Genomic DNA, 27,167 nt, shown 5'->3' with positions numbered 1-27,167 from the left:
TCAACTTTCATCTACTATCATCATCGAAATGTAGTCTCTGTAGCAAACAGTATTTGTTTCTGGATCCAGAGCAGTGGAGAGCATGTCCTCCATTTCTTCCTGAGTAAAGGGCTCACCTGAAAGACAGCAGAGAACAACACTTCGTCTTGATAAGTATTCTTTTCAGGGCTGGCAAATTGCACCCCTTTTCCCTTGCAAGGATCTCCTTTTGGTCCTTACACAGAGGAGAAAAGGAGTAATACTAAGGATCCAATTCCTTCCCTTTTGCCAACGTAAGTCCTGCACACCAAGTGAGCTGGTCTATGGGAAAGGAGAGGGCCTGGATCTTCTGATCTCCTTCTAGTTCAGACTCCAAAACAGCCTGTTCCTCTCTGCCACCAGGATTTCTAAACAACTGGTTTTGTCAGAGTGAATTCTTCTAATGCGTACATTAGAATCAGTATGTTTCATTTGGCTATCCTTTCACTTGTACTTACATCATGAAAGGCTTCTGTTTTTTCTCTTTTTGGAGCTTCAAAGCTGCTGATGGACTACCAGATCGCTCCTTGAGAATGAGGTCCCCATCTGAGGATAGGTCTTGCACAAAGCCTGCACATTGTTTTGTACTTGAGGCAGGCATGAGTCAGCCATGCAAGAAAAGCAGGCTCTTCAAGGGATATTGAGGATTACATGATATACAACTTAAATCTGGTCTTTGAATCTCTTTGTTTGCGTACGGCACTAGAATTAAGATCAAGATAATGTAGGAATGAATGAGCACTGGAACTATCTGAAACATCTGGAAATCTAAAGTGATTTTACAGGAGGACAGAAAAAGAATCACGTCCTTAGGAAGCACAGAGATGTGCACAGAATTATAAAATATCCACGCAAGATTGAATTATGATTCTTAATAACAATAATAATCTCTGTCTTATAATGTCTGGAAGCAGGCACATAAATATTCTTTCCCTGCATTATTCACCAGTGAAGTGTTCTAGTCTGCAGCCACTCATCACAGCAACAGTATTGTTTGAAGACAATGTATCTACTCCCGCAAGTTTTGGCATGCAGAATGAGGACCTCAAGGTGCCATATACACATGTAATGTTTATTTACTTAAATACTGATATTACAAAAGTCATGTTACCTTCTTCAGTCAAATATTTGACCAGCTCCTCCTTAGTAATATATCCACATTTATTCTCATCCAAAGCCTTTAAAGAAAAAGAATAAAACTTGTGGTTGTAACCATATTGAATCAGGAATCAGCAACTTCTTTCCAGCAATTAGGTACTTGAATATTTAGTTACAGACCTCAAATGCATGTAGAAGAACATCTTCTGGAATAGGCGGGTAGCTGAAACCATTGAATCAGAAAAGTTAAGTCACTGTTTGCCAGGCTGCTTTACTATTCTGAAAGAATAAAATATAACTAAAAGAAAGAGAAAAACTTATTTTCTATGAGAATGTACTAAGTTTGTCTGCCAAACGTTTAATTCCTGCTTGACTTTTTGGAACTCTCCATATCTTTAGCTCTTATGCCCTTTTTTGTTCTCCTGTTTAATATTCCTTGTGCTAAGGAGCCAGATGAATGGCTTCTGCGTGTCTGGGCTGGCTGAATGGGTTAGTAGGAATCAATAATAGCTGAATCATTCCACGTAGCCAATGCACTGAACAGAAGAAGGCCAAACCAAGAAAATAAAGTTTTGTCCAGGTATGCTGGTTGCTTGACAACAGATCACCTAGTGGGACTTTGACAGTCTAATAAGCTGATGATGAGCAAAGGAGGCTGGTAGCTATAAAAGAAAAGGTCTGTCACTAACAGTTTCAGAGAGACAGGAGAACTGGGCACATGTGTATGCGCATGCATGTGCCTAATTTCAGAATCACAGAATCGCTTAGGATGGAAAAGACCTTTAAGATCATCAAGTCCAACCATTAACCTAGCACTGCGAAGTTCACCACTAAACCACGTCCAAAGAGCTGGAAAGGGAACCCTGTGCAGCAGTGGAGACCACCAGCAGACTCTCACCAATCTCCAAGAACACTAAAGAGAAAATGTTGAAGCCAGGGAGGTTCTAACTGCTTGACTCTTTCGTCCAGACCCGCCTCGCTCTTTTACTATCTAAAAATCAAATGTGCTAAGAAGAGGCCTTGTTTTTTGTGATCCAAATCTCATGTGCCCTTGGATAAGTGAACTATGGACATAGTGCCCCAAAAGATAAAGTGGGTCTTGACAAGCTTGCACTAGCCTGGGGAAAATGTGTGGGTTTGTTGGGGGTTTTTTTTGGTGTGTGTGTGTGTATGTTTGTGTAGAGGGTGTGGGGAGGAGACGAAGAGAGCCCAGAGCAGTAAGGTATAATTTTGTGAAAGGATGAACATCAGTGTGAATCCAGAAATGTGCCATGAAGGCCAGAGAAGGCAAAGGTGCAGGAACCTGGGAAGGCAATGCAGCTGTGCCGGCACACCAGGACCCAAACACTGCTGGCTGGTCTGTGTACAGGCATAGGCACAAATACTCTCAAACACAGCCCCAGGGTGGATCCCGCTGCCTCTGGATGCTGCAAGATAAGTTTTGGGAAAACCTACAGCTATTTTATGTGTGTAACACCCTCCTACCAAAGGCCCTCTGTGTGCAAAATAACTTCTCAGTATCGGACAAGACTGAGTGTCTCAAAACCCTTCGCCACCATCTTTCAAAAGAAAGATAAATTGCCTTTAAGTAATCTCACTTGTAGTGCAAAATATCAAAAGAGCACAAGTTCCTGTATACATGCAAAGATTTCTATGTACCTCTGAATAATGAAATGCAGTTTTGTTCTAGACTCTTAGATCGGCAGACTTTTAGAGTGCTAGTTGTGTACATTCAACTGTACCTGGCAGTCTCTTTGAGACATGAATATGAAGCTGATTTATACAACTTATTAAAAATACACTGTAACAGACTGTGCTTCTCTAACTGTAACTCATATGTTCAGAGAAAATAATGGTTATGACCTTAATTTGCATATAAAATATTCCAGAGATGCACAAAACATGTTGAATAGCAAGTTAATTCTGATTCACATTAAAAATACAAAAGCTACACATTATCACAATTCATGATTATAAGCTGGTATTATTTATATCATCCGTACAACATAATTTTATGTAGATAAAGTAATTTTGAAACAAAAGCTATCAAGCTAATGTAAACTGAGTTTAAATAACAAAAAAAATCTGCACTCCTTCCAGTTACATAAAATTACTGTAGATATATTTATTCAGAATCAACCCTGTCAATCTGGAGTAAAATACAGACACAGAAAATCTACTTTCCATTACCTTCTGTCGAGTAGTACTTTTGTCATCACTGGAAGAAATTTTTCCAGATTAATGTATCCGGTCGGTTCTTCTTCTTCTACCTAAAAATAAAACTTAACTATGGCAGGTTATATGACTCATTAGCAAAAGAATATGAAAACCAGAAAACTAGGGTGGTTCCTGCATTAAAATTACAGAGTTAGACTCTGAATATTTATATCAGGTTTTTAATATCACATGGCACCATAACATCTGAGTGAAATGCTTGTGATCAAACAGAAAGAAATTCGAGGAAGAAATAATATCCCAGGCAAAATGCAGCCCTGCTATTCCAGACACTTTCAACAACTCAATATTGCCCTCTTGTGCTTAGAAACCATTCACGCAAAGGAACTGGACGTTTAGTAACTGATCTTATCTCCCACAATAACTCAGCAGAGGTTTAAGCATTCAGACTACATTCATACTGGTAAAGTCCAGCAGGACCTGGAACATTCCCAAGCAGTGTAATGTGACCACCCATAACAGCAAACCATTAGCACGTTCCCTGGCATGATTTTGGCCTGTGCCACCTAACGCTCCCCCCAGCAGTCACCAGGCCTGGCTAGGACCTTAGGGGCTGTTCTCCAGCTTTGTGCTTTGTGCAGCCACTCCGCATAAAACATTTACCAGGGCAGACATGAGCTGCTCTGTGCCAGCTGGCTTCAACACCCAAGGATGTTTCTGGGCATATTTAATGTGCTGGTTTGGACATAGCCCCAGTCTAGTACACCTCCAGGATGGAATTTGTTGCCTCCACATGTTTCATAGCCAGAGAGAGTCGTCAGGGGAAGGACCAGAGAGGCAGGCAGACTGAGTCAGGGCAGTTCTGAAACAGTCATAAGGCAGCCCATAAAATGCTACACAAAGAAAAGCTTCCTTTTGCCTCCCAAATAAATTAACAAATAAGTCCCAAAACATCAGGGACTTCTAGCAGCATTCTCACTGCATTCGTATACTTCTGCAGGAGATGAGCAACTGCTTCCTATCATCCCAGTGCATCCCTTCCCTAAAAATTTCAAGTTTTACTCCCAAAAGGAGCCCTCTTAACGGAGCTAGCCTGTTCCTGTCTGTGTTGAAACTGGATGCGTGCCTTGTGGTCTCACATGGCAGCAGCGACACCTTGCTAGGCTCCCCACAGACACAGCTGAGATTGAAAGAAGACTCAAATAGGCACTGATTTGAAATCTCCTCGCTGAGCCAGGAAAAGACGAAGTAAGAAATCTTCCTCTTGGGAGCTGGGTAAGAGCTGGGGGTGATGCCTGATATATCCAGTTGCTTAAATGGAGAGCTGCAACTGCTGCTGCATGCTGTTTTCCAGTGCTCTTGTGGGGTTTTGGTTGCTAAAAGCAGGCAGCCACCACCTCTTGCTGACTTAGAGTGGAAACTGGCTTGAAAATGCTCTTTTTCCTTTCTGTTTGGTTAGCCTAGTGGAAGGGATCTTTAGCAAGGAAATGAAGCTGTTGCATGCTTCATGCTAAATCAAACGGTACCTTTTACCGTTACAGAATCATTTGTTTTACTGATTGATTGATTGAAAAGATGTAACAAAATACCTGGCAAAACTTAACTTCTTTCCTGTGACATAACAGTTAGTCGATACACTGAACTGTTCCATGCATCACAAGTATTGAGATGTACAAGTACACAGGATGTTTTAGGGAACTTCTGTGCTTCAATAGGTCAGAAGACCACAGAGACAGAAAAAGAAATACAGTAGCTATTTATTGGAAAAAGATAGATGTGTCTTATATTAAGCAGGACAACCAAAAGCAAGGACCCAAAACATCCACAAAGATGATAAGTTATATAAACCCCATTTAAGATCCAAAAAACTTTAGCTGTGCTCATCCAAACAGCTGAAGGTCACCCTAATTTTCATTCCAGAAGAACTCACTGGCAATGACCACTTCACAGCTCAACGTAACAAATACCCGTCAAAGTGTAAGACCTCACTGATTAATATCACCCAAATTTGTCTCTTTTTGTTGGTGTGCTATTTGTATTTTGCCTTCAGAGGGCACTCTGCGGAAGTAAAGTGCTCTTCCTGACAATGGACCAAGTCCTGGGAGGTGATGAACAACCTCAGCTTCCTCTGACCTGGAAAGAACAGCTTCCATTTCAGTGGGTCTACAGGCCCAGCAATATCTTGAACTGTTAAAATTAATCCTATTTCTAACATTGGATAGATATGTGAATAAATTGAATATATTAACATCACCTAAGTCAGTAAGTATTCAGATTTGCAGGTATATGTACCCTCTTACTCTTCCTCATACTCATTCCTGTTCTACACCTGATTTCCCTTTGATGTTTTCCTTCTTCTGTAATTCCTCCTCTTTTCACAGTGATTGTGACAATAACAGTATTTGCATGTTCAAACTCTGTAAGTTTTGCTCTGTCTCTTTCCTTTGGGTACATCCACAGCTCCCATAACAACTGTACTGTAGCACACATTATGTTTCGTATCTCTACTCTCACAGCCATACTTTTATTGTCCACGTAACATTTGGGGGCTTGAGTCACAAAGGAACAAAACCATCTTCCAAAATTATCCAGGAGATCTGTGGCAGAGCAGTGCACTGAACCTGGGATTTCAAACTCCAGGTATTGTAGTAACCCTCGGATTAGCTTTCACCATCTCTAGGACAATCATTTAATCTTGACTTTGTAAGTAGGCCTAAAGATACGATATTAATGACAGCATTTACAATAAGGCAATATAGGGAACAGTATATGATAATTTTTAGAGATAAAATAATAAATGAATGCTGATTTGGCAGATATGAATAATTTGAGGGCAACATATGCCAGTTTAGCTACAATAAGGCTAACAGGAAGATGACATGACTGAGAGACACAAGTCGTGAGAAACAGAAAGGAATCACAGCTTACAATGGGCAAAAATACAGGAGAAATAGCTTGGTTACAAACTGGCCCACAGAGACAATTTTTGCTGTATCTACATTAAGATAAAATGGTATTACCATAGGCAATTATAATGGTGTCTTATATAAATTAAGATATATTTGTGATTAACATAATATATTAAGGGTTCTACGAGATGACAGTATTCTTCTGGTACTAAACTTATGCCAAGGTTTCATTTACAGGCACCATGAAACCTTCTCTGAGATTTAACTTCCAGTTCAGTGTTCTTTAATGTTAACCATTACTCTTGAATATATTCTTTCTTCTTGCAGTATTTGTACCTTAATTTAATATCCTTGTAATCAACAATAGCGTACGTGTTATACTGTTGTATCTCAAGAATCTTCCGCCTCGTAGCTGCATTGAATTGTACTTTGTTATGTACTACTTATCTCAAATTTTCAGTAATGCTGAAAATTGAAAAAAAAAAAAAAAAAGAGAAAAGAAAAAAGGTCCAGCCTCTTTGGGAGGGGCAGGCAGGCCTTAAACTCTCCTGGTTGCCCTGGACTGGGGCGGGGGGTGGTCAAAGCATCCTTTTCTTTTTCTCAATTCTGTATCTTGAGTCAGTTGCACTGTTCATTTGCAAACAAAAATCTCTGTGTGCCACTAAAAATATCATCTATATTAAGCACCATAATTTCTCTTTCCATTTTGTCTTGTTTGTCAGTGGGAGCTGGGACAATCTGGTACTGAGAGTACAGAACCAGAGCAGACAGATTGCAGTATCGTGTTAAAAGATTTTTCTACTCTGATGGTTCTTTGCACTTCATCATCTGAAGCAGCTGCATCATTTTCACAAGACTTAGCACAAGATTTCTCACACTCAATTCTGATCTACAAGAGACCAGACAAGCCTACTGAGGAGAGACTACTACTGCCAACGGTCCAAATTTTTATTGGGGACAGGAAGAAAAGAATAAGAGAGATCAATTCCCAGTATCCTGACTTATACATGAAAAAGAGAAAAATCCTTCCCCTATGTCTCAGCCCCAGCATCTTCCATTCGTTAAGACAGCATATCAGTTTGCAAAAAAGAATGTGAAGTCTTTTTCCCACTTGTTTGTCCCATTTATAAACCATACCCTGCCAAGGCACCCGCACACCGTCCTTTCTATTACAAGCATGAGGTAAGAAGACAAAAATTAGTGTAGGAAAAAAAACATGGAGAAATGTGATTGAAGTTCCTTACCCCTGCATATCGCTTGGGAGAATGGGAGGACCGCTAGGTCTTGCAAAGTTTTATGTCTGAATTCTGACTTACGGGCTTAAGTAACCCAGCAGGAAAAGATTACTTACCCATAACTGAGAAATCTCAAGACTGGGAGAGACCTCATGAAGGACAAAAAGTTGAAAAGTCTGACTATGAGATAGTAATAACAGGATCCAGTGAAAAAAATAGGTGGTCTTCCCTCTGTTTATTTTTGGAATTTGATGCATGATCTTAACACCTGCTTAATCATCCACTGTGTGTGTCCATGGCATGTCCAGAAGAGTGAGATGGTTAGGGTTTGGATATCCTAATCCGACTGAGGTTTAGGACATCCTTTTTCATTGGCCAAAACCAATTTTTACTCCATTTTCTATAAATGTCCCTCCGCCTTGGCACAGTGTCACAGTAACCTTCTGGGGTAAAAGAGAGTCAAAGGCTCCTCTGTTTAACCCATCAAATTTGTTACCCCATCAGCTTGCTTCAGGGCAACCTGAGAGTCTGCCTGCCTGCCTCAATCACTTTCGTGACACTTCCAACCTGTGGGAAAAGAGCTTAGGTCTCCCACACAGCAAGGCGGAAGGGCCAAACTCATGCAAGTTTACGACTGAAAAAAATACAAAAGATCTAAATGTTTACCTTTGCAAGCAGTTCATGTAGTTCTGCCTCAGTTGGGAAGCAACCCAGTGACCTGACAATTGAACCAATCTCTCTGAAAGAAAGAACATCTCTGTCAGTAAATCTGCAATACAAGAGCATCTGTGGAGAATCCAGATATCAATTCAGAGCTTGTGTACAGGAGTGTGCACGTACAAGCACACAAGCATGCACAAGTATATGTATATGGGCTTTTAAAATGACGTCTTGGCAAGCAATGTCTATTTTTACATACAATAAATATGCTTTTTGGAGGACTATAATTGTTCTTGTGACTTCCAAAAAAAGTTCTTCTTTACCATTGTGTTGCAGTGTACTGTGTGCAGGTTACTTTTCAACTGCTGTCCTCTAATTGTTAAGCTTAGTTTCAGTAAAGTCTACATTTATATAGTCAATAAAACACTGGAAAACCTACTGAGATGAAGGGTAACAAATAAAATACATGTTTACACTAAATGCTATAAAGATACAAACTCTAACTGCATTAAAGAACAACTACAAAAGGTCAGGAAAGAGGCAGCCCTGCTATGGCCCTGCTGTGCTCTGAAACAGTAAAACAGACCAACACGGGGGCATAGCACCACTCTGTTTCTGCTGCAAATTATACTCATAGCTTGCATTTACTGCTGAACTTGGTGCAGTTGTTCTCTGAGGCTCTAAATAAAATTCTGACTGAACTGGCAATGCCTCAGAAAAGTTTAAGATGAACAACATCACAGACTAGAAACAAAAGTACTGTAAAGCTGTAACAAAGAGTACTAGTGAGACTTACGGTATGACTGAAAACAAAATAACAGAAGCATCAATATTGCTTGTGATTTTCAGTCCAGTTCTACAACACAGAAATTCAAATGTGAATAAGCACCCACAAAGCTGTGGTTCCCATAGAATCATAGAATGGTTTAGGTTGGAAGGGACCTTGAAGATCATCGAGTTCCAACCCCCCTGCCATGGGCAGGGACACCTCCCACTAGACCAGGTTGCCCAAGGCCGCGTCCAGCCTGGCCTTGAACACCTCCAGGGATGGGGCCTCAACAACCTCTCTGGGCAACCTGTTCCAGTGCCTTACTACCCTCAGAGTGAAAAACTTCTTCCTAATGTTTAATCTAAACCTGCCCTCTTCCAGTTTAAAGCCATTCCCCCTCGTCCTGTCACTACATACCCTACTAAAAAGTCCTTCCCCAGCTCTCCTGTAGGCCCCCTTTAGGTACTGGAAGGCCACAATAAGATCTCCCCGGAGCCTTCTCTTCTCCAGGCTGAACAGCCTCAACTCTCTCAGCCTCTCCTCATAGGAGAGGTGCTCCAGCCCTTGGATCATCCTCATGGGTCTCCTCTGGACACGCTCCAGCAGTGTCCCATGAGATTCCCATGAATCAAACCTTTGTGGTTTCTTCATCTTCACCAGTACCTTTGGTGGAAAAATTAGATTGCCTAATAAAAATGGTACATACAAGAAGCAATGACCTTTATAAAATCATCTTACAACAGTAAGGCCCCAAATATGGCACAGCAAAGCCCCCATAAAATGAGATGGGTCAGTCTTTGGCCTCTTCAGATAGGTCCCAAGGAGCTTCCATTCTGACTGAAAACATGTGAGAAGCACTACAATAGACAAAAGAGAGGATAAGGCTGGTTGCACAAAAATAGTTACAAAACAAAACCCAATCCCACACTTACAGTCCTTATGAAACAAAGCCATCTGCTTAAATGACTGGGTGAAACCTTGCCCCCTGTGATGTGAATGGAAGTTTGGCCTTCGGCCTCAATGAGGTCAGACATTTAGTCCTGTTGTCATAATCCTTGTCCATGCACCATATTTCTCGTATGGATGCACTGTATTTGATGCTCTCACTCCTGCACTCCCTCGTCTTTTCCAGCTAAAAGATGCTTGTAAATATTCTCTGCCTCCCCCAGAGAAACACCCAACCCGAATCATGCCTCCCTGCTGTCCCACACTATTTCCGCTCTTACAGACTGCCAGAGATGGGAAAGTTGCCATCATCTCCTGCCTCACCTCACACTCAGCAAAGCTGCGATGTGACTAAGGTAAGCCAGGCCCTGAAAGAGCTTGCAAAATCTGGCATTTCTGGCTGCTGTTTCTGACAGTTGATGTGTGTGCCAGCACAAGGATGTTGTTTGAAGTGTCTGTGGTCAAAAAACTTGTGCCACATTTGGTAGTAACATGGAGTTTAAAGGACCCAGATAGGAAATTGTATTTTCCTCCCAGCCACTTCCTCACGCAGTTCAGCAGCTGCAGTTTCTGCTGTGTAGTTTCTAGCATACAAAAATGGTGGTTAAAATGAGTTTATGTTCCTATAGGTTTTGTAACACAGACGCAATACAATTTTAGGCCATAGTTTTCACCCTACATATAACACTTTCAATTACAAGATTTGCAAAATCATGAAAGCCCTCGACTCAGGGTGTGTTGTAAGCAGCATGAAACAATACCGTCTTCCTCATGCTTAATTTCTTACTAACTTTTATTTGCATTAGGAGTCATGCAATACCAATGCTGGCCTCTCAAGCCAGTGTAATTTTCCACATTCTTCACAGGAATCTGATATTTCAGGCAATAACATTCATACATCTACAATTGTGGTTAAGAATTGTGCTGTACTGCCACCTTCTGATACAAGTTAATCAGCCATTAATAATCCCATTATTGTGATACAGCACTGCAATATGAACCTAGGATTAATTAGACAATAAATTGTTGTTCATTGTCAGTAACTGTATCATGATAAAAATTAATGTGGAAATGTGCATTTACTATGTTAAATATACTTTTGAATGTCTCATTTCACATGTTATGACTTACTGTCTGAATGAATAAATATAAAAAAAAAGTCTATTTGTATCATTTCATTGTTGTAACATTTTCTCAAGCTCTATATCCATTATATAATAAAGCGAGGAGTGTAGCAAATTTTACAGCTATGTAGGTCAGGACTGCAGGTGTAAATGACAAACAAATAAGCAACTAGTATGTCATGGCGCAGTGAGGGCTAGGGGCTCCCCAGAGCTGGGGAGAGTGGCAGGGGCAGGGGCTCCCCATGGTAGGTGGCAGGGCAGGACCCAGCAGCCAGGGCCCGTCCCACTGCCCAGCCAGGAGCAGCTGGGGGGCACTGGGACAGCCCCAGCCCCAGGCATCAGGCACCTCCCTGGGAATGGGCCAAGAGATTTAAGTAAGCGCTCTTCCCAAAGAGCTCACTTTGGGAACAGCAATTGTACCCAGTGTGGAGACGTTCCCTGAAAGTCTCCCACTCTAGGGACTGGGAGAACTACCACATTACCCCAGAGGAAGAGCGAGGTGCAGGATGCATTGCAGTTGGAGACACCTACTGAGAGCAGGTAACTGTGTCACACACTGGCCCGGACACCCCTTGATGTGCTGGGACTATCCTGAAAGCAAGAGGATCCATATGGGATCCAGGTTCTGTAGTGCCAAATGAGCTATCAGACCAGAGATTTGCTAGTAATAATTGTAGCCTTAGACTTCTTGTCTAGCTGCAGTTTCCTCTTTCCTCTTTCCTCTACCAGTCCCAGCATCCCTCTCAAGCCAGTTTCAGTATTCAACCACCGAACAACGCAAAATGTCTATTAAACAAGCAAAGACATAATTGTCCAAGCAGGACCAAAAGGACTGTTTCAACTACATTTTCTGATAAAGCAGAGGCAGGTTTAGGGAGTTATTTATCTCTATACTAGATCCTGTAATATTTCTGTGTGAAGATATTTACAAACCTGACATCCACAGTTTTATTGCATTCATGGTCAAACACCTCAAAAGCTTCTATAATCTTTTTCTCAATTTCAGCTACCGCACCATCTGCAAAAAGAAACATAAGAAAAGAAAACGAAAAGATTCACTGAGCTGTTGCAACTGATTTATTTCCAATTTGAGAATTGCAACAGCAGAAGCACTAAAACTGATAAACGGGCATACAGGAAAGGTGCTTTGAAAAACCAGAAGTTATTCTGGAAAAAAAAATGACTCTAAATGCAGAATCTGTCATCTATATTAGTAATATGGCCTTGCTATGGCTCTGCAGCTACATCAAGTCTGGTGGTAATGGAGCGTCTCAGCTGCACGATCACGTAGCTGTCCAGGTGTGGACCCTGCTCAGGATGTGCCACAGCTCCTTCTGGACCACGAGCCTGAGCCCTTCCTGGATGTCATGGTGCCAGCAGAAGGAGCAAGGCAAAGCTCGGCCCAGGCTTGCCCCGAGATGGGGCTGAGTCACTTCATCCAGGTTCCTACATCCAAGGAAACCTAAGTGCTCTCATGTCCACCAAGTTAGCCATAATGTATGAAAAGCTGAGAACCAGGAATAAAGAGACGGCTAAGGTACGTGCACAGTGAGTATGTCTCATGGTAAATAATTTATTGTAACAGTTTGGAAAAGAAGATGATCTCAGGGAAGGGGAAGGAGCAATTTGCTGCATTTGCTTTTTCTTGCTTTTTATTCCTCTCTCTGACTTTATTCCCCTGATAGCAGCATGGGCAGGTACATGTACGATTGGAGACTGGAGCTCACTGAGGAAGAAAAGCCCTGTTCAGTCCCCTGACACAAGACAAACTGTGAGTTTTCATAGCTTGACAATAATCCCTGCCTTTTATGTGCTTAAGCAGTACAAACCACATTTCATTCCTTTCCAAAAAGCATTGTTAAATCTAAGTGGACCTGATTCCTCGCAGAAGAGGTCCTAAAGACTTACTCTCAAACTGCTGAATTTGATGGGAGTTTTTTAAGCGACCTCAAAAAGTCCTGGATCCAGTCTCCAGTGTAGACTGTTGGAGTTTAGTTCTTGAGATCAGGCACTATTGCACACTACATCTTGCAATAGAGAAATGGTAAAGGAGTATTTATAGCTGTATATTCTTGGCTTGACAAGTGAGCCTTCTGTAGAAATAAAAATTAACCAGGGGCAGGCAAGGAAACATTTCCAGTACTGCAACTATGTAGCCATGCAGCCTTTTCAAGCTTTGTCTTCCATGAAAATAGTATACATTAATCTTACTTGTTTCAAGAGGCCTGGCAAAGAAAGATCCTCAAATGAAATGAACTTGATGATTCAATCTAGTACTAGATAATCTATATTTCTTCCAAGAACTGAGAGGAAGTTGTGATTAAGAGCCATATCCATGGAAGAAAATATAATACACTGTAGTTCTCTCAAAGACTATATGTGAGAAGAGTAAACACCTAATAAGCTATTGCCTGAATCTCTTGTTGTCCCTCTAAGGATGACAGCCAAAGATGTTCGACATAGTTGATGATGGCAGAGCTAGTGTTGTGGTTTAACCTGAGCCCGCAACTAACCATCACACAGTCACTTGCTCACTCCCCCCACGGCCAGATGGGGGAGAGAATCAGAAGGGTAAAAGTGAGAAAACTCAAGGGTTGAGATAAAGACAGTTTAATAAGTAAAGCATAAGCCACACGCATGCAAGTAAAGCAAAACAAGGAATTAATTCACTGCTTCCCATGGGCAGGCAGGTGCTCAGCCACCTCCAGGAAAACAGGGCTCGATCACACCTAACGGTTACTTCGGAAGACAAACGCCATCACTCTCAACGTCCCCCTTTCCTTCTTCTTCCCCCACCTTTATTTACTGAGCATGACGTCATATAGTATGGAATATCTCTTTGGTCAGTTGGGGTCGGCTGTCCCGGCTATGTCCCCTCCCCACTTCTTGCACACTCCCAATCTACTTCCTGGTGGGGCAGTATGAGGAGCAGAAAAGGTCTTGACTGCCTAGCAACAACCAAAAACATCAGTGTTTTACCAACACTATTCTCTTCCCAAATCCAAAGAACAGCAGCTGCCATTACTTACGACAGTCAACTTTATCCCAGCTGAAACTATGACAGCTAGTTATCTGAAGACTTCTATGATTCACTCTAAACTTCTCTTTGGGAGGGAGAAAAATTCCAGCTCTAGGCTAAGCAATGGATAAGGGTTTAAAATGATCCCTTCAAGAAGGCATCAAGAGATCAGACATGCAGTTAACTCAGCAGATGGGATGCTCTAATGTACTGAAATCTTTCTGTACAAAGAGACACTGCTCCATGGGTAGATCAATGAAAATTTCATGTTGCCCTGTGGAGCAATTTTTTAGCAGTTTTTAGGACTGAAATACCTATGCTCTGATTAAATAAAAGATTTCACTCATTTATTCTACTAACTAGAAAAATAATTCATAATATTAAAGACAAAATTATTACTTCTAATGGCTTAAATAAATAGGTATTGAAACATACCACGCCAAAAAAAGATTCCAATACCTACAACTACTTATCCCTTCAAATGCATCCTATATGGATGATACACTATTTCCATTTTTATGCAGCTAAAATGCTTCAGATACTTGTAATTTTTTTTCACATTTTCTCGTTCTCATTTATTTTCCTACCACATAAGCAGTAAGAAGACAAAATGTCTTAAAATCCTTTCCTCAGATACATTAACTGAAAAGTATATTCACTATCAGTTTCCTTTCCTGTACTATCCTTCACTATTTTCCCAGTTTGTTTAGCATGCACTACATAAAGCTCTAGATGCTGCCAGTTAAGTAAGACTGGCAGGGAGCTGGGAGTCCCAAATTAATTCTGCTGGTTCTTTCGGACTGAATTGTTCCTCTTCAGATTGTCCAGACTGTTCCCCAGCACTCTGAGGCCCATTTGAAGCCAGCCCTTAAGCAGCACACCTGCCTCAGTTGTGACATTTCTTCTTCAAAGACCACAGCTTCAGTCTTTGTAGGGAACAGAAGCAATTAAATAGATGTGGCTCTGCCAGACTCTTGAGTAATGAGTATTTTAAAAAGTGATTTTTAGTTGATACAATTTGCTAGATTCTACCATTCGTTTAACTGTATGAGCTTGCTTTCTTTTCTTCCTTGGGGCCAGTTGCTCTGATGGTTCAAAAAGCCAACCCTTCCTTTCACTGAAGAGAAACTATGTGCAGAAAAAAAAGGTATCAAAAGAACAGGTAGGCCAACATTAAACAACCACCGAAAATTCTGGGGAACAGCGTCTGTCTACTGCTCACAGGAAAAGATTTAAATGAGTCCCAATGCAGCCTGATGAACCTATTTACTGAATGAAATGCTCTGAAACTCTTTTCATGCTTTGTAAAGAGTAAAATTAAGGGCTGACTTGTAGACGTACCAGTGGACTTGATTTTATTACTTAGTGTTGCTGCTCAACACACCTGGAACATTAACCTTTATAAACATTAATCCAGGTGTATTTTAATAAATATAGTCAGTTTTATATTTAAACTCCTATATGCATGTGAACATCTCATTAATTACTCCATCCTCTCTTCATGGTACTATGTTATGGTTACAAGCAGGTGTGAAGAAACCCCTGAGGTTACAGGAACCCTTTCTCGCATGGGGCTGCCTCATGGAACTAGTCAGTCTGAAAGGACAAGGGACACAACTGGGTAACCTCAACTCAGTGAAAGACAGTTTTAGAGTCATCTACATGTTGTTGTTCCAGTTTAATTTAAAAGTGTTGTTATCGACAGCTCTTTTGAAGATCTCCCCATCCACTAACTGGGGCTTATCAGCAGGGAGTAAAGAATTGTACCAGTGGCGTCATACTCCAGCACCATTTCTTCTCTTTCCCGCTAGCCATTATTTCAACCCAAAGAGTAGGCAGCAGCCTTGGTCCTGTCAGTTGAAAAACTGGGAATGTTATGCAAAGATTGCCATGAAGAAAAAGGAACATTTTTAAGAAGGCAGTGGACGTGAGAGGGGATATGACTGTTTAGGCAGACACATGAGAAAATGTGAGTCTTAAAGCCCCCTACAATCTCCACTCACATTCAGTGAACCTTCCCTTTCTGCTTATGGATCCAAGCTACAGTATTTAACCACACTCCCCACACTGCTCTAAGACTCTCCCATGAGGCCCCTGTGACCATCCTTTGCAAATCCTCGCTCTTCCCACCATCCCCAAAATCACAAGTAACACTCTCTGTCTTGCCATACAATGCAAATCAAAAAGGAGAGATGAGAAGTGGTTGGGCGATGAGGAGTATCCAAGCCAGCCGGAGGTGGAAAAGGCTTAAAAAATTAAGTGTGAAGCCCCTCCTTGAAAACTGATTCTACTGCACAGTCAAAAAAAAGGTTTGCCCAACAAGCAGAAATAGCTAAACAGATCTTAGTCCTTACAGCTTTAATATGGAGTTAAAATCTTAGAATGCGTCAAGATGCAGGAAGAGTTCCCCAGTAAGAAGGGGACTGGTGCTATTCCTGAAGAATTCCATGTTCTCTTCAAGGGCCATTCTAAATTTATTATCTAGGTCTGCAGGGCAAAAGGGTGAAAGAGATGAACGAAAAAGCAAAAGAGATTTGCCTTTGATGTTTGCAGCTACTGTTTCGTCTAACCTCTTCCAAAATCCTTCACAAAACCACTAATGGAAATCAGGGCATAAGAATTGGAAAAAAAAAAGCAACCCAAACTAATCTGATTGTAATTCTAATGAGAAGTGTACATTGTATATTTGCTTAAATATGAAGCAAAAAAAAACCAATAAGAGAATTCGTAATTGCAATTCTGAGGAAGTTATAGAATCACAGAATCATAGAATGGTTTAGGTTGGAAGAGGCCTTAAAGATCACTTAGTTCCAACCCACCTGTCATAGGCAAGAACACCTCCCACTAGACCAGGTTGCTCAAAGCCCCATCCAACCTGGCCTTGAACAGCTCCAGGGATGAGGCATTGACAGCTTCCCTGGGCAACCTGTTCCAGTGTCTCACCACCCTCACAGTAAAGAATTTCTTCCTAATATCTAATCTAAATCTACTCATTTCCAGTTTAAAACTGCTACCCCTCGTCCTATGGCTACACTCCCTGACAAAGAGTCTCTCTCCACCTTTCCTGTAGGCCCCCTTTAGGTACTAGAAGGCCAGTATAAAGTCTCTCCTGAGCCTTCTCTTCTCCAGGCTGAATCAACCCCAACTGTCTCAGCCTGTCTTCATAGGAGAGGTGCTCCAGCCCTCTGATCACCTTTGTGGCCCTCCTGTGGACTTGCTCCAACAGGTCCATGTCCTTCCTATGTTGAGGGCTCCAGAGCTGGATGCAGTATTCCAGGTGGGGTCTCACAAGAGTGGAGTAGAGGGGCAGAATCACCTCCCTGGACCTGCTGGCCTCACTTCTTTTGATGCAGCCCAGGATATGGGTGGCTTTCTGGGCTGCGAGCGCACATTGCTACCTCATGTTGATCTTCTCATCCACCAACACCCCCAAGTCCTTCTCAGGGCTGCTCTCAATCCATTCACTGCCCAGCCTGTATTTCTGCTTGGGATTTCCCTGACCCAGGTGCACTTGGCCTTGTTGAACTTCATGAGGTTGGCATGGGCCCACCTCTCAAGCCTGTCAAAGTCCCTCTGGATGGTATCCCTTCCCTCCAGTGTGTTGACCGCTCCACACATCTTGGTGTTGTCGGCAAACTTGCTGAGGGTGCACTCAATCCCACTGTCCACGTTGCCAACAAAGATGTTAAACAGCACCAGTCCCAGTACTAACCACTGAGGAATGCCACTTATCACTGGTCACCACTTGGACATCGAGCCATTGACCGCAACTCTTTATCAATTAGCTCTTATGAGATCTAATCAGGTTTTTAAGCAAGTGTTAACTGGACCGTCACCTACGTCAAGATATTAAAAAGCAGTCACAATACTCAGCATCACCAGCAGAGGTGAAATCTCAAGCGCTGTCAAATAAGCTTGTCAGTTTTATCAAGACATTGTTTTTCCAGAAAAAAAAAAAGTGAAAGCCAGTGTGGTGTCATAAAATGAATTCTTGGTGATGATATCAGCGTAAGGTGTTCCCATGCTCCTGCTTCTCTTTCCTAACTTCAAAGCAAAGTATACAACTCCCTAGATTATTCTGCCACAAATGTTTGTGTTGCCTTCATGTTAAGTGTGGGGAGCTTGACTGACTGAAAAATAATTCAGAACTCTTGCCCCACCCCAAAGAATAAAACCTTGCAGCATTTAACTTATTCTATTTTGAGGAAATTACTGAGGAAAAGGAACACAGGGACAAAACAATCTTGAGGCGATTTGAATCTGACTTATTGGCAAGATCTTTCTGGTCAGTAGAAGAAAAGGCATACATTTGATTTTGTCTAGTGACCTTCTTAATACCAGAGGAAGCTTAATGTACAGTCAGCCTAATATGCTGAAACAGTAATTGTATGCCATGCTCTAAAAATACTGAGGCAAGAGAAACATTTTCGTCTCTTCTCTGTACCTGCTATAGCATGTATGATAATAATATATTAGATACCAGAAAAGAAAGGAACAATACGATTAAGCTGTAAGCTTGCGGAATATGCAATGTTGTTTCTTTGTGTCTTGTGATACATAATGAAATAATGTAAGATATCTGCTCATTTAAGAGTCTTCATTCTGGAAAGACAAATCAAGCAGATTTTGAAGAAAAACAAGAGGTTTATAAAGCAGTTTGATTCCTCCAGAGAAGGGATAAACCTATTCCTGAACTGCAATCTGAAGAAAAGAGGTTGACACAAAGTATTGATGGCACCAATGGGAAATGTGTCACCTGTGTTTAGCCATTCAGATTGAATCACAGAATCACAGAATTTTCAGAGTTGGAAGGGACCTCTAGAGATCATCTAGTCCAACTCCCCTGCTAAAGCAGGATTGCCTGGAGCACATTACTCAGGACTGCATCCAGGTGGGTCTTGAAAATCTCCAGAGAAGGGGACTCCACAACCTCCCTGGGCAGCCTGTGCCAGTGCTCTGTCACCCGAACCGTAAAGAAGTTTTTTTGTGTGTTGGAACGGAACTTCCTATGTTCCAACTTGCACCCATTGCCCCTCGTCCTGTCACTGGGAACCACCGAGAAGAGTGTGGCTCCATCCTCCTTCAACCCACCCTTTAGATATTTGTAAGCAGTAATAAGGTCTCCCCTCAGCCTTCTCTTCTCCAGGCTAAAGAGTCCCAGCTCTCTCAGCCTTTCCTCATAAGGGAGATGCTCCAATCCCTCAGTCATCTTGGTTGCCCTTCGCTGGACTCTCTCCAGCATATGCCTGTCCCTCTTGAACTGGGGAGCCCAAAACTGGACACAGTATTCCAGTTGTGGCCTCACCAGTGCCGAGTAGAGGGGGAGAATGACCTCCCTCGACCTACTGGTCACACTCTTCCCTATGCAGCCCAGGATTCCATTGGCAATGAAAGAAAAGATTGAATGAAAGATAAAAGATGTAGCTTCATGAAATTTGATACATGCTAGTTTTCAAGAAACGAACAGACTGAGCTCGTCACTGACAGTGGTACCTACTCCAAGCTATGGCCTGTAGACTCAGAAAAGGGATGATGCTTTCTCTGCTGGATGAGAAGCATCCCATATTATCACAGATGATACTTAGGCAATCTGAATTTTAGTCTGTTTCCTGTACAAGTATAGAAAAGCTTAACTGATTTCTGCAAAGGTCCTTTTCAAGCGTTCTCAAAGAAGCAAAAACGAAGTCTGAAGAACAGCAAAATCTTTTCCTTTCATGTTTTTCTGAATTGTTGAGAACTAGCTATATCATTGCTCCCTATTGTTTATGTTTGTCACAGTGTACACCATGTGCTATCAAGCTAAACAAGCAAAACCCATCATCATCAGTGTGAGTCAACAAAACCAAAACCCTACACTCATCATCATGCATGCGAGTAACCTTGGACTAAGAGCACAACCTCAGTCTATTGTCATACCTCTTTTCCTAATGGTAGTACATGTGAGAGCTGAAAAATTACCTGGTTGTTTCCATTACAGTAACTGCCTTATGGAAAACTAATAGAAAATAAAAATAAAGGCACTATATTTAAAAATAGATACACAGAATGGAGCTCTCAGAGTGGAGCAATCAGAACAATCTTTGCACAGCCCCATGGCATGTGGTGTGAATAACCATGAGAACAAAACCACCGGCAGCAAACGAGTTTTAGAAAAATCAGGTAATTAATTTGATGTCTGATAATAAAATACAGGCTGTCAGTTTGATGAAGGCTGTGGCAAAGTTAACTGCAAAAGCTACTTCAAATTCTGACACAAAAATATTAAACACAATTTTTCCTTTTTGTCTTCTTTACATAAGACAGTTGTAACATCGGCAAAATATATAATAAAGTGGTGTGAAAAATTAAGCACTACCTTGACTCCAGCTTTGGCTATAGAAATGAAATTATTTTATAGAATTACGCTAGTAATAAAAAAAAAATAGAGAGTTCAGATCAACCACAATGGAAATACTTTGGTTATTTCAGTTAGAAGTTGACAAATTCATTAAAAACTTTAAAAAATTATACAACAGCTATGCATTTCAACCTCGAAGTGGAAAAATACAACAATATACCAATATGCAAAATATATCCAGTTTGTGATAGTCAGTTGGCGGCAACTAATGGAGCTACAAGTTGCCAGTAACTTTACCTGATGAAACAAGATATCCTGAATATTATCCTAGGGTTTGATTGTTCAGTAGATGGTATTTTAAATGCCACAGCATTCTAATCTACCATAGATTCAGATATTTCAATACATAAGGGGACCAAAACTAAGAAAACTAATGGGGCAATTAACAAAGTAATCCAACTGTTGAGAAACAAAGTCAGTATAGAAACTATTGCTGCCTTGATAAGCAGTCAAGCTTCTAGCTGCTCACAAAATTCCTAATCTGATTATAACATAGAACAAAACAGGCCATGGAGAATGCCGTGTCATGCTGGAAAAGAAGCCGTAAGTAGTCAATGCCTTTCATCACCTAGTATATCCAAAGGTGTTTAAATCCATAGTTCACACTGCCTCCCAAACACAGTTCCTATTAAAAGTGTCATTGATTTGAAAGGGACCATTCACAAAGTTCTTGTCACAGTTATCTCTCCCCAGAGGTGCTGGAGTCATGGTCAATATTGTCTACTGCTCTCCCTCCTGGGCCAAATAAGGTTCTTCATCAATGGAAAAAATATTTGTTTTCCTGGTGGTACATATCCTTGTAGGTCATCAAACCCATTTTAATGCTGTCACTTCTGGTTGCTCTTGCAAGATGTCATTATTTTGCCTGGTCTGTGCTGGTCAAACAGCCCCCACACCAGTCCACAGCGGTCACTCTGCATCCTCAGTACTTGGTAACTCATACCTATCTGTCCGGATTCATAATGATATAACAGCCTGAACAGCTGCTGCATTAAACCTGACTCCCGGATCCCTACCAGGATCCTGTTTGCTTGCTCTGTCCAGGGCTTGCCCTGTATTTCATAAAGCCAGGGGATGCAGATGGCAAAGTGTGTCAGCATGAAGCCCCAGTGGAACTACAGCTACTGCCTGGGCTTGCTGCAGATAATGCATTTGCCTATGGGAATGGAGAACGGAAAATTACGAGGGATACCCTTGCTACCTCTAAAAATTCCTTGACAGATGCTTGCTGTAACACAAAATTGTCCATATGTTGGAGGGGACCAATAAAACACTATTTTCTGCATCACTTCCCATACTATGACCCTGACAGCCTCCCTGTGCCCAGGCTTCCAGAACAGAGACATTAATTTCCCTGGTTCCACTCAATTCTTCCTGGAGGTCCCCAGAATGGGGGACTGCAATTTGTTTGTCAAAGAAATAAAAGGTGTAAGGACTTCCCACATACAAAATGCAAACCAAACTTGCTCTAAACTTACTGAAACTATTTCTAAGAAAGCAGAACATGCAAGTGAAGGGAAGAGGGACAGGGAATGTTAAATGTTAGGAGTGGCTGAGTGGGACTGGGTCCCATCAGGAATCCTGCTAATGTCATAGGCTGCTTCTTACACTCTGTAAAACTCCACTAAGTGTTCTTCAGGGCTGGACATGGGTTGAGTTTGCTGGTGGGGAAGGCACATGGAAGCCGGACTGCAAGTTTGGTGCCACTGAGCAAAAAAGCAGCAGCTCACGCTGAGGATGTGGTAAGGGATATGCCTCTGCCCTTCCTACTACCTGGCTGAGCTCCTTACACAGAAATGCATGTGGGCAGAGGTGGCTGACACCACCGGCCGTCTGCTCACTTTACCCTGGAGCACTGTTCACACCAGGATAGCACTCCTTTGCTCTGCTGAACCTCCTTTCCCAGCTTTGTGCTTTTGTTGTCATAATCTTTGCGTCCCTTCAGGTGCCACGTGTGACTGTGTCCTTGGCAGTCTAGACCCAGCTCCAGGAGATAAGACTTATTTTTCAGGAAAAAGGAAGGGAGTGATTAGTCTCTTCCCTGCCCTACAGGCAAGAAAATCCTTCCTCCTTGCTGTTCAGAGTTCCTGAGCAGCTTGTTGGTGAGGGCAAGCTAAGTGTACACAATCCTGGGACATAAGGGGGAAGGATGCTACAATTGTACAGTTTGCTAGGGAAAACTCCATTCCCTTGTAGGCAGTTAGCCTGCGTGATGTAACACAGGTACATATCAATCCATGTCAGTGACAGCACTTCATGCATCTCAGGAAAGGCTCAACAAAATATGCCCTGATGTTTTTACTGTACACAATCTGTGCAGTTATGCTATATCTACATCTATATCTATGTATACTGAAGCACCAGTCCTCATAAGCAACAGCAGAGAAGCCTGCAATCCTGGGAAATGATCGAGGAATACTACCTAGCTATACTCAGCTAGAGTTCAATTTTTTCAAACCTCTGCACTGGCTGAGGTTTGATGAGTGATCAATTTTTCAATTTTTTTTGGTGGGATGGTATGGAAGGAGTCCTTCCTACTTTCATTGCACAAAATGAATTTGTGATTTGGTCTGCAGCTGCCAAAGAGGAGAAATGGAGGTGCAATGGCCGGCTGGGCTGCAGCACGCATCACGTTCCAGGCCAAAGCAATTAAGACAAGACAGACTCTGGCAGGGATTCCTAAGCTGCTGCAAGCCCAGGCAGTGGCCCACAACAGCACCTAGCCAAGATGGGCTAGTCCAGGCCTTAGAAATGCAGGTGTGCAGGCTGGGGCCAGGACTTGGCTACAGCACTAGATTCTCTGACTGATGAAGTGTTCTGGACCTAGCAGCATGCCCAGACAAAAAAAAAAAAAAAGTCAGAAAAGAAAACCACAAGTTGGCCTAATTCAAGTTAAAATTCCAAGACATTCTGATGTTTTCTAGTGAGTAATTTGTAAGCCATGCTACAGCATTCCTTTTACATATTCAAGGAAAACGGTACAGTGGAGGCCATCATCCCCTGCCTCGCTGGTGGTAGTAGGCAGAAGCCCTTCCACCAGGAAATGGCAATGCAAGTTGGATTCCCACATACACAGCAACACAGGCAAGTTTTCTGCTCTCTGTTTTGACCAGCCAGGATGATACTGTGCGGGAAGATTACTACCTGTAAGTAGCAGGGAAGTGCACAAGCAAATACTTGGCACCCAGCCCTCCCCCAGCTCTAACTTACTGTTGTTCTGCTGCTGCTCTAAGGACTGCGTGCAGCTCCACCTAGCCACAGCCCTCAGCTCCTCCTGCCATCTCCCACTGTCCCCCTGGCTCTTGGGGGTACTGCAGTCAGCGCCCAGTGACAAGCATCTTGCTGTGCAAGTTCATAGTTCTGTCTATAGCTACAGCTTAGAGATTTTTATCATCCCGAGTACAAAGTCTCTCTGAGCTCTGAAACATTCAATAGTGAGAGCTAATGCCCTGACCTGACCTTCTTAAGTGCCTTACTCCTTGTATCCTAACCCACCGTCACCCTTGTATTAAATAGTGCAGGGTCATGCTGTGAACAGTAACATACAGCTTACTGCCTATATCCTCTGGAGAATACATAGCACTGGGAAACAGAAGGAATGCATGTGGGGTATGCCCTGTGTATGCCCAAACCTCAGAAAAAAAAGTAGGGATAATCTCTTAGAGCTTGAAAGAATCTGGAGTCATTGTTACTTACAACAGAAATGCTGGGCAGTCCTCCTGAGCATCTTTCAAAATACAACAGCACCTACCCTGACCATAGTGCTTGCTTTCTTCCCAGCTCTCACACAAGTCTGTTTGCCCACACTTTGTACATTTGTTGTTGCAGAGTCCTTACAGAAAAGTCAGTTTCTTTCCTGCCCCCCCCTAACATTTGGTCATGTGTTGAAGCATATTTTTTTTTCCTCAAACCTGTTTTGCCTTTTTGCACTTCTTGGAGGGAAGGGTTGGATGAGACGGGCCTCAAGACAATGGGATGGGACAGTTACAGTGACCTTACAAGACAGAAAAAGCTATTGAGTCCTGGATCATAACGACATGCATTTTCATTCGACAAGTTGACAAACATTTTATGTCAGGAGTAGCTGTAACATTTTTAGAGCAACAATCAGGACACAGCATGAAATGTTCAACTACGGCTTTCAGGGTATGGCCCTGCCTGTCTTCCCAAGCAGCTGGCCGTAGCCACGCTGCTTTAGTTCCACAGGCCTCACAACTGTTGCAGATGATTACTTTGGAAGCAGCATGCAATAAGGACTCTCAGGAAGAAACTCGTATCCAAAATGGACCTAAGAGGTGTCTATTATGACCTAGATTTCAGCCAGCGAAGCACATAATGATTTTGCAGCTACCTAAGTGGTGGCTGAGTCTGACTTCACGAAGCCTGGAGCTTCATGAGCCAAAGCAGCAAGCTCTGAGGAGTATCACTCACCCTAATCATTTACACAGGTCCAGCTCTTGACAGCAAAGCTCACCTTCTGCTAGCTGCTGTCCACAGACAAGCTGCCAAATACTTGCCATTGCATGCAACCGACACTGAGGGCAGTGAAACAACATGCTTTGTCACACTAACTTGCAGAATAAAGAGGGAAAATCCTTTCCTTTTGATATAAAGATCTTCTCTTCTGAACAGAGGATATGGAGATATGCCTCCAGTCATCCAAAGAAAGCAAGGAAGTCCCATCTATGCATAGATCTGGATTGTCTCCTGTACGCCTGTGATTTACAAATATACAATTAATATCTTATACTTCTCTTGAGGAAAGTCATGATGTTATCCTTTCTACAACAAAGTGAAAGACATGCCATCGCTTGACACATTAGCCTGCAAAAAATAACTGTGACACATTTTTTAAAGTCAATACTGGGTGCATGCAGTCTTCCTTTTCATAAGACAGAGATAAACTCAGCATAAATCTCCATTACGGATGTCTTGCACATCCCTAAAATCCCAACTGTGGCAGGTGTACCAGTCAGCACTCCTGTTGCAGCTTAAAGCTGGCAAGAACAGTAATCTCCACTGTTGCAATTTGCTCTGTATCTTTCATCTCAGCCACACCTGGGATATAATGAAAGAGTTATATCTAGCCCATACTTATATTCTCTTTCATCACCAACAGCAAACTGCCCTGCGAGGATATACAGCTCTCCTGGTGATGCTGAGAGTCTTGTTATACCTCCAGCTGCTGCTGAAAAGCAAGAGCTTACATAGGCTGTGACACTGGCAGAACACAACCCATGGTGCTATGCTGTGTGGTTGCAGAACGCATTTGCCTCCATTTTTCCTGGACTCTCCACAGTGCTGGCCCTAGAAGCGGATGGCAGAGCCACAAAGGACAACTCCGACACCCCACAGCCTACAACACATACGCACCACACCAAGCTGCACCAAAATGCAGCCATGCACACACTGCTGTGTGCCCCACAGCAGCAGCTCACTCTGCCGATGGTGTGGAACAGCCCCAACAAGGCACTGTCTAACTTGTCACCAAGGGCATGCATGTACACCTGACTGCATGTGTGGCAGCACCAAACCTCTCGTAACTTGAATATGCCTACTGAACTGCCCCTGCACACCCATTGCTCAAGCGGTCAGGAACCAGGGACCAGAATCGAGTGGATATTAGTGCTCTGAGAATTAATTTATTTTAAACATAATCCATTATAAAGTTTAACTACAGCACCACAGTAGCGCTGCTACAATACAGCAGTTTGTAAACTTTCTTCTTCTGCAAGAACCGTAATTGTCTACGAAATAATGGGAGAATGAGGGGTTTTAAGTACGACTTCCAGTACGTGCTGTTATTATGTAATGTACCACGAGCCCTTCAATTTGCCTGACAGGGTCTCAATGGGTTAAAAAATAAGCAGTTTCTAGACTGGCTGCAATTCTATCTGCACTACTCTGGCATGAGGGCTCTGACCAAGCAAAGGAAGACTGTTACAGCGAAACATAATGGCAAGGGATTACAGGGGTTTGCTGCAGCTCCGTGTTTTTTAAGGAGCTGTCTTGAAAGTATCACTTACAGTGCTAAATCACTTTCTTTACATATCGCGAATGAATACGAATCTCCAATTTTCTTTTTGTTTGCCTAAGAGTAATATTCTGAATCTGAACAGCATTTCAGCTGACAAATTTAAGGCATTTACATTTATCATCAATGGGGAATAAAACATTTCTATAACCATTTGAGGCAGGTCAAGCTAAAGGAGAAAGTTGGCAAACAGGGAATAAAAAGGATACAAGCTCTTCATGGATCAGTTTCAGAATTCATGTTTAATTTTCAACCTGACCATCAGCAGTAGCGGTCCAGAACTTCCTGTGACCTTACACCATCAACATCTTTTTAAGATGGAGCTTGATAAGCTTTTGAAAGTTATGGTTGTATACAGCCCCAGGCTGGACTCAAGGAAATCCTTTCCAATCTGATGTTTGTGGGGCTTTCCCATACTACCTGTGCCTATGTAACACTGAACAGTAGGAATTTCCTATTTCCAAAACGTTGGGAGTCTGTATTTTCTTAAAAATGGATACTTACATTTAAAGACCATTTATAAAAATATCTCCCAAGACCTGTCAGGTAGCACATAATCCAACCCCAAAAGCCTTGTGGACCAGAGGTAGGTTTTTGGGACCTCCAGCCCCTTACCATGCCAATAGCTTTTATCCCCGCACTGGGTCCCTGCGAGCTGTGCACAGGGAGCTCTGGCCACCTTCTGCAGCACCCCTAGCCCCATCTCCAACTGTCCCATGCCCTTCCCGATGTCGTTGCCACGCCACGCACAAGGCCCACCTCCGCATAGGCTGGGCTGGGACAT

The 27,167-nt window shown here is 42.3% G+C and overlaps 1 protein-coding gene across 1 annotated transcript; it reads right to left on the bottom strand.

Annotated features, from left to right (window-relative positions):
• EFCAB2 (EF-hand calcium binding domain 2) lies at positions 1 to 27,167 on the bottom strand. The gene is made up of 7 exons (XM_009893662.1): positions 26,999 to 27,167; positions 11,867 to 11,951; positions 8,102 to 8,174; positions 3,307 to 3,386; positions 1,297 to 1,339; positions 1,130 to 1,196; positions 1 to 116 (listed from the first exon to the last, which is right to left on the bottom strand). Exons 1-7 carry the CDS (start codon positions 27,165 to 27,167, stop codon positions 1 to 3), a joined length of 633 nt encoding a protein of 210 aa, XP_009891964.1.

This window comes from Charadrius vociferus, unplaced genomic scaffold (genome assembly GCF_000708025.1).
Source record: "Charadrius vociferus isolate BGI_N301 unplaced genomic scaffold, ASM70802v2 scaffold309, whole genome shotgun sequence".
NCBI lineage: Eukaryota > Metazoa > Chordata > Aves > Charadriiformes > Charadriidae > Charadrius > Charadrius vociferus.
The sequence above is the reverse complement of the archived record's forward strand: the minus strand, read 5'-3'. Positions and strand labels throughout refer to the sequence as shown.